General features: G+C 39.0%; 1 protein-coding gene across 1 annotated transcript in view; it reads right to left on the bottom strand.

Annotated features, from left to right (window-relative positions):
* The window catches only part of LOC133526687 (laminin subunit gamma-1), a 57,314-nt gene that overhangs the window by 5,576 nt on the left and 36,981 nt on the right, over nucleotides 1-14,757 (bottom strand). Inside the window, exons 22-29 of the mRNA XM_061863400.1 lie at nucleotides 9,628-9,869; nucleotides 8,350-8,554; nucleotides 7,632-7,869; nucleotides 6,376-6,578; nucleotides 5,619-5,700; nucleotides 3,950-4,038; nucleotides 3,375-3,504; nucleotides 713-806 (exon numbers count right to left, since the gene is read on the bottom strand). Of these exons, the coding sequence (XP_061719384.1) occupies nucleotides 713-806; nucleotides 3,375-3,504; nucleotides 3,950-4,038; nucleotides 5,619-5,700; nucleotides 6,376-6,578; nucleotides 7,632-7,869; nucleotides 8,350-8,554; nucleotides 9,628-9,869 (1,283 nt within the window). The remainder of the gene's footprint in view (nucleotides 1-712; nucleotides 807-3,374; nucleotides 3,505-3,949; nucleotides 4,039-5,618; nucleotides 5,701-6,375; nucleotides 6,579-7,631; nucleotides 7,870-8,349; nucleotides 8,555-9,627; nucleotides 9,870-14,757) is intronic.

The following is a 14,757-nucleotide window of genomic DNA, read 5'->3' on the forward strand; positions in this document are numbered from 1 at the left end:
TCCTCTACCACCTTAATTAGGTTTATAGAACTTTATTTTCTCAAAGAAATTATACATTTCACTTCAGAGAAATAATTAAGTATAGCGAGTGTGTACTCACTTACAAAGCACTTAACTAAAACTTAATCCTTTTCCAGGCGTAGTACAATTTATCGACCACATACGCGCCATTAGAATTTCAACTTTAGCATTCCGATTTAAGGTTCAAATTAGATTACACTTTCAGGAAATGTTACTTGTCTTCAAATGAATCATCAAAATAAATAAATAAATATTATAGGACATTATTACACAAATTGACTAAGTCCCACAGTAAACTCAATAAGGCTTGTGTTGAGGGTACTTAGACAACGATATATATAAATATTTATAAATACTTAAATACATAGAAAACACCCATGACTCAGCAACAAATATCCATGCTCATCACACGAATAAATGCCCTTACCAGGATTTGAACCCGGGACCATCGGCTTCGTAGGCAGGGTCACTATCCACTAGCCACTCTTTTGCTTCATATTTTTCAGTGACCTCTATTATTATAATAAAATAAGGGTGACAGCTGGTAACTACAGTTACCAAAAGCAATTGAGTGGCTACGCCAAACTGGTCGTCAAAGCTATATTAATTGGAATATATTTGGATTTTTTGGGAAAACCTTGTAGATTGGTGCGGCCTGGAAAAGGTTTAGTCATAAAATGAGACTAATTACCTGAGATGGTTCTGCTTGGCTTCCTTTAATGCTTTTATTTTTCCATCCAGGTCTAACGCTGCGAGCTCTGCCTGAACCGTGTTTAAGTTCTCCTCTGAAAAAATTAATACATATCTTATACCTTTAAACGAGCAATTCTTGTATATATATATATATTTCTGTGATCTCGGAAACGGCTCTAACGATTTCGCTGAAATTTGGTATATGGGGGTTTTTGGGGGTATACAATCGATCTAGATTAGTCTTATGTTTGGGAAAACGCGTGTTTTCGAGTTTTCATGCGTTTTTCTTACGACGCAGAATATGGTCGCTAATTTCGTGTTGCCGGCCACTGTCCGTCTGGTCCAGCGGGTAAAGACGCGGACTGCTAAACGAGTGTTACGGGTTCGAATCTCGCCCGGTGAGTAACTTTTGTTTTTTTTTTATATGTTCAAGTTTATATATAATTTTTTTAATTTTTATTGTTTTAGACAAGTTTAATTTAGTAAAAAAATGTAGTTAAGATTATCACCTATACACCACCATATTACAATAAATAGTTATAACCGAGCAAAGCTCGGTCGCCCAGGTACTGTAATACCTTATATACAAAGACACATGCCGAGAATTTTTCAAAACCCTGAAAATCATGACGTCAGTGGCTCAATACCTATTTGAAACTATTATGTTTGTTCGGGAGAATATACACATGTTTCGAAATAAAGGAGCATCTGTACCCCTAGTGTAAATAAATTCGATTTCGAAACGTGACGTACGCGTTTGCGTTTAGTCTCATTTTGTATTGGATTTAGAAAGAGCGCGCCAAGCGGGACGTTTTGGAAACTCAAAATCCTATACAAAATGAGACTTAACGCAAACGCGTTCGTCACGTTATGATGTCGATTAAATTTACACTAGGGGTACTGAGCGCCCGAATCGTTACCCAAACGACCTCTGTTTAAGCCCCCACAAACTCGCTATGTCAAAAAAAAATGCCAGGAGTTACTGGTCGTAAACTGTATAACAAATTACCCCAACATCTCAAAAAAGAACCAAGACTGACAGTGTTTCGTGCTAAAGTGAAAAACCTATTATTAAACAAGACTTCGTATAATATTAATGAATTTAATGAAGTGTAAATGTTACAAATTATGACATGCATGCACTTTAGTTTAGAAATGCCTGACTAGTCGCACTTGTTAGTAGTATAGATATTATGTACATGATGTATATTTTAAATGTACCTATTACCATGTGTGATGAATAAACTATTATCTATCTATCTATCTATCTATCTATACTTTTCAATTAGTCTAAAATTATATAAAACATTGCTAGTACCATCATTATAGCTAGGGGTTAGTAAGTACATTAAAATCAAATCCAAACATAATATGAATAATAAATAATGTTAACATAATACTTTCAACAATGAAATCACGATGAAAATTAAAATTAATTGAAATAATTAATTAATTAACATGTCAAATTCAAAATAAAATAGACTAGAATAATAATTAGGATGTCAACATTTACTATTTTTATTCATATTCCCATAAATAATGATTTCATGTCAATAGAGCAATACTTATGTAAAGTTTTAAGACATAATGTATTGTTTGTCCGATTTTCGTCAGTCATAATTTGGTTTTTAGGGCGTAACTTTTCAGGATTGCCGTAAAACAAACCTAACCTAACCTATCTATAGGATAACCTATCGTAAACCCTGAAAAGTTAACGTTTTCAGAGTTATGACTAATGATAATCTGACTATCATTACATTAAGACTTTCAATAATTATGCCAAACAAAGGAACCCGGAATGCCACGCCTGAGTGCGCGGGGCGTAATTTTGAAACTTTATCGGAGTACATGATAATTATACAAATGATATATATCATGGAAGTCATATCGTGCTGTAGCCATCGTGAGAAAAATAGACTAATCTTAATAAGGCTCAGTTTTTCTTCTGGATTGGAAGGCCAATTCTTAAGTTTAGTTGCCAAGCGGACTCCAGGCCCCCATGAGCCGTGGCAAAAAGGATGCGAGGAAGATGACTAGGTACTATCAAAGATAATTTGAGCCTTTAGCCTATTCCCGGTAAAATGGCACCACTTTTTGATATTTAACAAATTTGACAAATATCAGTGAAAGAATAGGGAGCGTGCATGAACTGTAGGAGGCAGCACAGGAGCCGTCAGATTTTTGGCGCGAGGCGTAAATGTGATGTTTTTTGTTCTGATGTAGCCCACAAGATGGCAGAACCTACTATGCACAAGATTAGATTAGATGATTTATTTCATTAAAGACAATTACATAATAAATTTGCATTGATGTCAAAATATAAGAATTTCTATCATGATCGTCAAAATAAAATAAAAATGAAAATAATAACAATACTAATGAAATAAAATTATAGCTCCAATTTCTTGTTCAATTGTTTGTTGTTGTTTGTTTTCTTTTTTGTTTTCACACGTGACGTGTAAATGTGCATGTTTATGGTTCCGATTCAGGCCAAAAGATGGCAGACCCTCCAATGCGCACGGTCCCTATAATTAAAGTTCAAATGGCGTTCTAAAAGTTTTAATCATGTGTCGAAAGATGGCAGTAAATTTACTGCAGCTAGAAAATTTTCTTTGACAATTCACCTCTATTTAAAATTCTCTTTGATACTGTCAACTTACCCAGCCGGTCCAAAGCTTCGCTGTCCAGGGTTGGAAGGTTCCTTAGCTCGTCTTTGATGACCCCAAGGTCAGCGAGACCCTTGTTGACCTGCTTTTCTGCCTCTCTGGCGTCTGTGTTAGCTTGACCGACCTGTCAAAAAAATATTACTTAATAATGAAACATCGCAATTAATGTTATATATTTTTATAAAAAAATGTGTCTTTTATTTATTTTCAACTCCCGTAAATTGTCAGACACTTACATTTAATTGTTTAAAGTTTAATTCTAGGCAAAATACATATATCATTAAAATTAATAATAAAAACTAAAAGGAAACTAAATAAACCTTAAACTAAAAAAAAAAAAAAAAAAATTAATTATACGCTTAGCCTAAAATAAGCCCCCCTGCATCGCACCTGGCCCAAAGGTCCCCATAATGCCTGCAGGTCTGTCCCCTGCGGAAGGGTGCCCATAAGGCTGGCTACGCTCCCTCGTTAACTGGCGATCCCTATTCTTTGGCCTAGGAATGAGCCAACCCTAGCCCTTATTTATTATTATTCCCTATTTAAAAGGCAAATAAAAATGGCAAAAGCACCTTCATCTTGGCATCTCTGGTGAGCTGCAAGTTTTCGTCGGCTTGCTTCTCAAGGTCAGCCAGCTGCTTGGCCGTGCCTTCGACTCGGGCTGTGGGTCAAAAAGGTCGAATCAGACAGTCGCTCACACAACACAAACCTATGGGATACTTGCACCAGCTAGGGTTAGCCAACTCAGGGTTAACCGGTTAAACATGGGTTACCAGTAAACCCGGAGTTACCAGTACTATTTAACTTTAATTCTGGGTTAATGGTTAGTTCCGGGTTAATGGCTAATCCAGGATTGGTGCAATTGGCCCCAAGATCTGCAAGATTTTTTTGAACACTTCATTGGTGGCAAACAAGCATACGGCCCGCCTGATAGTAAGCAGTCTCCGTAGCCTATGTACGCCTGAAACTCCAGAGCAGTCACATGCGCGTTGCCGACCCTAGCCTTCCCCCCCCCCCCCTCGTGTCAACACTATGAGTAGGGTCTAGTGTTATTTGGCTGTGGTTTTCTGTAAGTTGCAGGTACTTCCCCAGTTGGGCTCCGCTCTAGATCTGGAATGATATCCGCTGTGCTGTGCCCTACCACACAAAGCGAGATGACATTCACAATGCCCAGACCTCTCTTTTCAAAAGATTGTCTGTCAAATGTAAAAAATGCGACCAAATACGGAATAATGTCAAGAATAAATGAGGAAGTATGAAAGACAGAATCAGTATGGGAAATTGTATAAAATTCTATAACAAGAAACTAAAAACAGTCGTTAACCAAAAACTCATTTCGTGAGCATACTCTAAAATAAGCGATTGTATCATGGATAAGGATGTTTGGCAATTATAACGTCCTGTATTAGCAATCTAGTGCATCAAATTTCTGTAAGAAATTAGCTAATGTGTTTTATGTTTTTTTTTTTAGGTAGTTGCGATATTACAAATACACGTATATTAATTACTCAACGCACATTAATACGAGTATAAACCAGTATAGGGACCGTGCGCGTTGGAGGGTCTGCCATCTTGTGTCCTGAATCGAAACCATAAACGTGTACATTTACACGTCACGTGTTTTCTTGTGCATAGTAGGTTCTGCCATCTAGTGGGCTACATCGGAACAATAAAAATCACATTTACGCCTCGCGCCAAAAATCTGACGGCTCCTGTGCTGCCTCCTACAGTTCATGCACGCTCCCTATACTTGCGCCTGAGTGCGCAACAATCCTAATACAGTTATTGATCGATAAGATTTATGCCGATAACACGCAACGTGCTTAATATGTCGGATAGCTTAACCGTGTCCTCTGACCCGATAGACAAACAGGACGTACGTTAGCTGCAACGCTCAGTATCCGACTGACCGACGGAAAGGAAAAGGAAAAAAGGAAATAGGCCCATCAACATGAAGTGTGACCGTAATGAATGCAGTGACACATGATCTAATTTTAATCGCACACACTTCCATCTCGCTCACACTTGTGCTCAGTGACAGAAAGAGATGAACACGAACTTACTGCACTTTAAGCGTAAGCGTCATTCTAGATCTGTGGTCGTTCATGTCCTAGATACTTATTTTAATTTTTTTCACAGCAATATTTCTTATTATTTACTACCTGTTTATTTATTCCTAGGTGATATTTGTCATACAAGCGCACATAAGATATAAGCATTATATTTGAAAGTAATACTTACTCGAAAGTTTCTCAGCCTCGTCCCTGAGTTTGCCGGCATCAGCTCTGGAGGTGGAAGCCTTTTTCCTTATTTCGTGAGCGGCCTGTAAGCCAAATGGATCATTTAAAAAATATAACAGTATTTACTGTCAGGCGAGAAAGGCCTAACAGATTAACATACTATACAATAATTATAATCTTAGAAAAACTAAAAATCATTTTGACCACACGACAGTTTTTTGCAGCGTCACCTGTTCTGGAGATTCGGCAGATTGCCACAGAACTGCATGAAATTCCACACTTCGGCCAGAAGACCGCGCTTGCAATGGTTTCTAGCAGGTCCAGCCCTTCCCAGAAAAAAAAAACCCTTTAACAGGCTTAGTCGTTCATCGAATAGCCCCAAAGATTTGCTTTCCTTTCAGAGATCTAAAATGAAAGGGTATCCCTTTCCTAATTAAAAAATTATGACGCATGTCACGCCTGTGCTGACACCCAGCTGTGCTGACACGCAACACTTAAAAAATTTATAATCAATACCCCTTATTATGAAGCGCTTGAAAGCCACAGAAAAGGGTTTTGATAATCAACGGCTTTGGTAAGCAAACCCCTTCTAAAACCCTAGGAAGGGGATACCGGACCGGTCCCTGGTTTCTAACAGCGGTTGAGGCACGCGCCCCAAGAACGAGCTAAGGTGCACATAATGAAATCCTAAGCTCCGATCTCCTCAACCCAAACCTTACCTTACTAGCTTTATCCCAAAGTACGTTATCATAACCCACCTCACTAGCTTTCTCAGCGTAATCCTTCTGCGCGAGTTGAGCAAGGTCCCTGGCTTCTTTAGCCTTATTGGATGCCTCGTCCAGCGCCTCAGCTATGCTGTTGATGCTTGCCTCGGCCGAGGCAACCTTTTCCTGTATGGCTGGGATGTCGAGTCTGGCCTGTTCGGCTTGCTGGCGGGATTCTGCCACTTGGTCGCTGAATTCTAAAACAATACTTTACATTAGAAATTAGAGAAAAATGAAGTCCTTTTGCTTAGGTAGATTCACTGTGTCAAAGAACGCACGAGGTTAGCACGCTTGGGGACATAGCCAATATACCTAACATTCACGTGATTATATATACATTATTAAAGTTAGTTTGGCGTGTTCTAAAACGAATTTGACAATCTTTTAAACCCTAGGATTAGGATTGACAGTAACACTTGTTTGCAAGATTTTTTCCCTCTTAATTTAATTTTTCGGAAAACTCATTGTAGAACTTTTAAGAACAAATTCAGAAACCAAATTCCACGGCCAAATACCTAATAATTGATTTATATGACATTGGGACGAATCATCATTTGGCATAGCTTTATTTTATTGACAAGTGAATTAGAGCTCGTTCACTTGTCGAATGCCGGAATTTAATTGGATGTCCCAGTTGCAGACAAATCGATGTCGGGCAAGTGTGAATAGCTTTATACAATATGTTCTGCCACTGGGAAAGTCTATTAAAATCCGGGCCCGACTTCTGACAAGTGGTAACGGGCTCTTAGACAAAAAGTCCCAAAAACCAATTAACTACTTTTCGACGTCTGATATGTCATTAGCCTCCTTCATCGTGACATTAGCCAGATTGACATCACTCTTACCTGCCATAGCCTGCGCTTGCAGTTCATCCAATCTGGCCAACAGTTCGCTAAGCTCATCCTGCCGCTACTGCCTTTGGTAATGGAGGTCCTTGCCGCGTTTGATAGCGTCTTCGAGGCTCTGCAGCATGTCCCGGTGGGCGGAATTCAAATTAGGAAAAAACTCTCAAAACTAACCTTTCAATGTCTGGTAGATCTCAGTAGCCTCCTTCAGCGTGACATTAGCCAGATTAACATCACTTTTAGCCTGCGCCTGGAGCTTATCCAGCCTGGCCTAAAGTTCGCTCAGCCCATCCTACCGCTACTGCCCTTGGTGATAGAGGTCCTTGCCGCGTTTGATGGCATCTTCGAGGATCTGCAGCATCCCCGGTTGGCGGAATTGAAATTATAAAACCTCCCAAGACTGACCTTTCAACGTCTGATAGATCTCATTAGCCTCCTTCAGCGTGACATTAGCCAGATTGACATCACTCTTAGCCTGCGCTTGCAGTTCATCCAATCTGGCCAACAGTTCGCTCAGCTCATCCTGCCGCTGCTGGCCTTGGGAATGGAGGTCCTTGCCGCGTTTGATGGCATCTTCGAGGCTCTGCAGCATGTCCCGGTTGGCGGATATAAGGCTGTCCAGGTCTGCTGATCTTTGGTCGATCTGGTGAATTTCAATTAGTACACGGATCAAAGAATCATCATAGAATAGTTCCGTTTGGAAATTCCAACAAAAGATCGATTTTTTAAAATCTAAATGCTATCCTGGGAAGTGGAAAGCATACCTACACAAGATGCCCTTTTTCTAAAATTTAATAGATCATACTTTTTGATAGCGTATCAGAATTTACAAGCGCATGGACATCTATTTATAAGAATTTTCGAAAAAATGATCAATATAGACTGAACGGTCTCCTATAGTGATTGTTTTTTCCAAAAAGATCCTAATTGTGTTCCGTATATAATTTTATTCACGGAATATTTATGGGATCAATTGGATTTTGGAAATAAGTTAAATGGGTTTTTGTACACACGCTTCCCTTTCAAAGTCTCCATGAAGAAACCCTTTCAGGTAGGGATAGTAGATTTTATCTTCGATAGATATTTCCCTATTCCGTATTTTCGAACATTGAAATCAACATACCGTCTTATTCATCTCAGTAGCATCCTGCTTCAGCTTGGCCAGCTTGATGTCCGGCAGCAGCGTGGTATTAACTTCAGCGTATAATCCCAAAGCCTCATCGTAGACTGCCTTAGCTCGCTTCAGGGCCGCGTCAGCGTGTTCCGTCATGCTGTTCAGCTTGCCTGATGCGGCGTTCAGGTCGTTGGAGAGGATCTGGACTTCGTTGCTGTGAGGAAGAAATGAATATGACGTTGGCAAATAAAATAGTGCCAAGGTAATGAAAACAATCCCGTTTAATAGTTTTCTACGTCGGTGGCAAACAAGCATATGGCTCGCCTGATGGTAAGCAGTCTTCATAGCCTATTAACGCTTGAAACTCCAGAGAAGTTACATTTTCGACCCTAATACTCCGCCCTTTCGACGAGCTATGGCAGCTTTACTCACCGGCAGGAACACAACACTATGAGTAGGGTCTATATTCCAGCAAAAATGAAAATGACTATTTTGTAACGACTTCTTACAATGTGGTCTTGCATTATTCTACGGTCATGTTTTCCACATTCCAAGTGGTGAGTAAGGCAATAGAACTCAGGTACCGTAACCGCGTTCTGATACCTGCATTATTGTTGTTATTGCGAGTCCGAGAAGACATTTTTGGACCTCAGACCCCCACAGCAGGGATCGGAAACCGGTATTTTTTGTATGGGAACGAAAACGGTATTTTTTCGTTCTTTGTTAATTACTTCATTTCTAATTAGGCAATCTAATAATACGAAGTCGTTATCTGAAAACACAACTGAGTCCTACATTTAGAGTATAAAATAAACCGAAATATATGGTTATTTCTATGTTTTTGCAAAAAACCGGTTCCGATCCCTGCCCCACAGATTTTTGGACCCGGGTATGTCCTTAAACTACGTCCAAAAGAGAGGTATAAGCACTGTGAATGTCATCTCGCTTTGGGTAGTAGGGCACAGCACAGAGGATGTCATTTCAGATCTAGAGCAGATCCCAACTAGGAAAGTACCTCCACCTTACAGAAAACCGCAGCCAAATAACACTAGACCCTACTCATAGTGTTGTGTTCCTGCCGGTGAGTAATGTTGAGCTCAACGAGGGTGCGTGGTGTTAGAGTTGGCCACCCGCATGTAACACCTCTGGAGTTGTAGGCGTCCATAGGCTACAATAACTGCTTACCATCAGGCGGTCCTTATTTGCCACCACGTAGTACAAAAAAAGACCGTGCAAGTGCGAAAGGGACAGTATGATTTACGTCCTGACTTGACCTTGAGTCCTTACCTGATATTAGCCTGCTTAGTCATCCCATCTTTCGCCAGATTATTCGCCGCGATGGACGTATTGAAGGCCTTCTCAGCTATGTCTTTAATGTTGTGCGCCTCGTTTTCTAACTTGTCGGCCAACAGACGCGATTCCTTGGCCAGGGCGGACATCTCGACGGACTGTTTGCCGAACTGGTCGGAGCGGTTGCGTGCTTTGAGGAGGGCTGAGGCGCCTTCGCCGTCTAGGTATTCTAAAGCACTCTGTGGACAAAAAAATATTGTAAAGGTCTGCGAGAAACGCCAAAAGAAATTTCGATATTTGTTTTGTTGAGATCATACTTCTGGCCGTTAAACCGTCTAAGAAAATGTACTTAATACTTAGTGTACCCCCTTAATACTTAGTTATTCACCGTTTTGACATTTGTGTTTGTCTGAAAGAGACACAATTTAACCTTTTGAACGCCAAGAACACCTAAAGACGTCGTTACTACGCCCGTAACTACGCCCGTACGTCGTGCCCACAGCACCATGGACAACTATAGGTGTTATGGCGGACGCTGTCAAAGTAACCTTCACACTTTAAAGTAAGGTTTACATTAGCTCGCTTGCGCCCGGGAGGTTGGCGTTTGAGTGATGTTTGTGTTTATAACATTAAGCGTTCAAAGGGTTAACAGAGGATGGCGTTCTAAAAGTTTTAATCATGTGTCGAAAGATGGCAGTAAATTTACTGTGGCTACAAAGTTTTCTTTGACAATCCACCTCTATTTCAAATTCTCTTTGGTACTACGAATAAGAGGGTGCGGCAACACTGAATACTTCCTGTATTTTGACAGATAAAAAATGTCCCCCTTCTTAGCGATGTGCGCTGTGTTGAGATAATAAAGTGTTGGTGTTTTTCATTGAGAGTATTAATTAATTACCCATCTCATTTAACCAAAAAGCATAAATGCAACAATCTGGCGACGAGGCGACTACGAACAACGCGTCATAAATAGTAGTTAATATAGTGAATGAGTTTCAATTTCTAGTGTGTGTTTTGAGGTTATGATAAGAACAAACGACAATAAAATTGGTAATGGACGATCTCGCCGAACTTATTAAGTTGGGAAAAAAAGCCTGGATTCAAACAAAAAAGAAAGAAGAACTGATTACAATTGCAAATAAGTTAGTGAGTGGCGGAGATATAAAATTTACAAATAACAATTCGGTTGACGAGATTCGACGATTCCTTCGGGATTACATTGAAGACCAAGAGGAATATCGAGATTGCACTGCAGAAAAGCAAGCAAATTGCAAGATGAACTCGATTTCTAATCTGGAAGTTTTTACCGGAGGTAACTGGAATGCGTATAAACAACAACTCGAGTGTTTCTTCATATTAAATGACATTGATGCCAGTAAGAAAGTACCACTACTAATAACAAAGCTTGCAGCCAGTGTCTACGAGCTCCTTACAACCATATGTACTCCAGATTCACCAGTAAGCCTTACTTATGATCAAATTTGTGAAAAATTGGAGAAACATTACCATCCGGTTAAAAATTATGCACTGGAACGAGCGGAGTTTAGAAAAAGAACCCAGAGAAAAGATGAAAATTTAGACAAATACATTCTTGAACTAAAGAAGTTATCAAAAAATTGTAATTTCAAAAACCTAAATGAAGAGATTAAAGAACGGCTCTTAAATGGCACTTTCTATGAAGCTGTGAAGTTTGAAATGCTTAAGCAGGCAGATCTACCAGTGGAAAAATTAGTGGAAATTGGAAAAACTGTTGAGACAGCATATAATTTAACCTACAAGAGTGAAGAAAAAGAGTCTCCACCACAAATGTTCAAGGTAGAAAGGAACAGAGGCTATGGCCCGAGACGTGAAAATGAAAAACTTAAGCCACAAACAGGAATAAGTGCTGGAGTTTGTTTTTGTTGCGGAAAACAGGGCCACTTGAGAAGTGAATGCACCTTGCGAGGGAAATTCTGTAGTGAATGTGGTATGAAAGGTCACATTTTCAAAATGTGTAACCGAAATAAAGGTAATTGGAGGATGAAAACCTTAAACGCAGCTGATGAAGGGACCAGTTACAATTCAACTGTTAACGAGGAAAAATGTGAGAACAAAAGTGACACCCCAGGACCAGAACTCTATGACATGTTTTGTTTTAGTGAACAAAAACGGATTCCATCTGCAAAGTTAAGTGTTCAAGTAAGTGGAAACTTGTTGGAGTTTGAGGTTGACACTGGAGCCGATGTAAGTACCATTACATATTCAGATAAGGAGCAATATTTTCCAAATTTAGAAATAAAGCAGCGAAATGTAATTTTTACAAATTTTGACCAGTCAACCTCAACGCCAATGGGTGTTTTGGAAGATTTAACTCTGTCATATGGAAATATTAATGTAGAAGAACAAATATTGTATATTGTTAAAGATGGTTTACCAAGAATTATTGGAAAAAATTGGCTCTCTGTTCTTAAACTTTGGCCTCCAACTTTTGAACAAAGAAAAGTCAGTGAAACAGCCTCTAAACAGAAATTGGAATCAGCCATAAGGTCCGAGTTTAATACTGTTTTTGAACCGGGGATGGGGGATTATAAGGGAAAGCCAATTCACTTGGAAATTGAACCCGGGGTCCGACCAATTTTCATGCCTGTGCGAACTGTGCCCTTTGCCCTGAAAAACAAAGTAAAAGATGAAATTGAGCGATTAATTAAAAACAAGCGAATTGTGCCTGTTGAGTATTCAGATTGGGGTACACCAATTGTACCTGTTTTGAAACCAGATGGTACGGTCCGTTTATGTGGTGATTTTCGCATAACAATAAACAAATATTTGAAAATTGATCACTACCCGTTGCCAACGCTTGATCAAATTTTGATGAAATTACAGGGAAATCAATTTTTCTGTGAACTGGATTTGCGTGAAGCTTATTTACAAGCTCCATTAGATGAGGAATCTCAGGGGTTAGTTTCAATTGTTACAGAGGAAGGAATTTTCAAATATTTGTTTCTACCATTCGGGGTCAGTACAGGACCCGGGTCTTTCCAAAGACTTGTGTCGCAAAAACTAAGTGGATTAGATGCAATTGTATACATAGATAATATATTTATTTATGGTAAAACATTGACAGAGACTTATGAAAAACTGAAATTAGTGTTGCAGAGGTTAAAAGAGTCAGGTCTAAAAATTAAGTTAGAAAAGTGTAAATTTTTTGAAGAAAAACTGGATGTTTTTGGATTTGAAATTGACAGGAGTGGTGTCAAGGTAATAAAGAGCAAAATTAAGCCCTTATTGTCATTACCACCTCCAGAGAATGTCAAAATGCTCAGATCTTTTCTCGGAAAGGTAAACTACTACAACAGATTTTTACAAAATATGGCAACTATATTGAAGCCGTTATATGATTGCCTAAAGAAAGATAAATTTGAGTGGACACCGGAATGTGACATAGCATTTAAAAATATTAAAACTGCGTTAGCCAATACAAGTTCTTTGTCACATCTAGATAACAATTCACAAATTATCCTAACGTGTGACTCAAGTGACAGTGGTGTGGCCGCAATACTGTCAGTTAGGGACAGTAATAATGTTATTAAACCAGTGGCATTTGCCAGCAGAAAACTGAATGAGACTCAAACAAAATACCCGATTTTGGAGAAAGAGGGTTATGCCATTGTATTTGGTGTTACAAAATTTTATGAATACCTATTTGGACGTAAATTCGTTTTACAAACTGACAATGAAGCTTTAGCTAAAATACTAGGACCTAAATATGGTATCCCAAAAATGGCAGCAAAACGGCTACAATATTGGTCAATTTTTTTAAGCGGATTTGACTACCAGATTGAGCATATAAAATCCAAAAACAACCCAGCAGATTATTTGTCGCGAGTGGCTATGAAAAATGAAAATGACACAGGTAGAAACACTGAAATGCTTGAAAAAACTTTTGAAATTAATACAATAAATTACATAAATAATTCAAAATTAGAAAAACTAAATTGGGAAACTATTCAAAAAGAGACAAAACAAGACAACATATTGTGCAATATTATTCGATTCTGTAGAGATGGATGGCCTGATAGTAATAACTTAGGAGAAGAATATGATTGTTATTTTGCTAGGAAAAATGAAATTACCACAGATCGAGACTGTGTGTTGTGGGGATATCGGGTCATCATACCTTGTTCGCTTACTGATGAAATAATGCTTGAATTACATGCCTCCCATCTGGGTATAACTAGGATGAAGGAGATAGCACGGTCATATTTTTGGTGGCCAGAATTGGATAAGAACATTAGTGAGATAACTAAAAATTGTAAGATTTGCCTACAAAATCATAAACTGCCAGAAAAAAATAAATTAACACCATGGCCTCAGCCACCTACAGTATGGCACAGACTACATGCAGACTTTTTAGGTCCTCTATATGGAAAAATGTATCTGGTTATAATAGACGCTTACTCTTAAGTGGCCAGAAGCTTTTGTAATGACAAATATAACTGCTCGAAAAACAATTGAAATGTTTAAAAGTATTTATGTACGTTTTGGGTACCCTCTGCATTTAGTAACCGATAATGGCCCAACATGGACTAGTGAAGAGTTCAAAAACTTTTGTATAATTACTGGGGTCAAACAGAGTTTTAGTCCACCATACTATCCACCGACTAACGGTTTGGCCGAACGCTTTGTTGAGTCTTTTAAGTCACATGTCACAAAAATAGTTGAAAGTGGTCGCACACCTGAGTATGCCAGTAATTTATTTTTGTTTGACTACCGTAACTCTATACTCAAAGTGACTGGCCAAAGTCCGGCAAAGATAATGTTTGGCAGGGAGCTCAGATGCCGTTTCTCACTGCTTAGGCCCAACCCAGTATCTGCCGTAATGGATAAAGACCAAATAAAACATTCATTAAAAAATAGTAATGCCAGGGAAGTATTTTTGTCTGGGGAGAAAGTTATGGCTAGGGACTACCGCAAAAATAAGAAAAAGTGGTCGCTTGGGGTCATTACACGTATTATTATACCGGGTGTGACTTATGAGGTGGAAGTGGAGGGGCAACAGTGGAAACGGCATATTAATCAGCTGCTAAAGTGTAGCCAGCTTTTAGAATAAGTTTAAGATATTTTTAAATTAATGTATGTGGGGAAGAG

Source organism: Cydia pomonella, chromosome 1, assembly GCF_033807575.1.
Source record: "Cydia pomonella isolate Wapato2018A chromosome 1, ilCydPomo1, whole genome shotgun sequence".
Classification (NCBI taxonomy): Eukaryota; Metazoa; Arthropoda; class Insecta; order Lepidoptera; family Tortricidae; genus Cydia; species Cydia pomonella.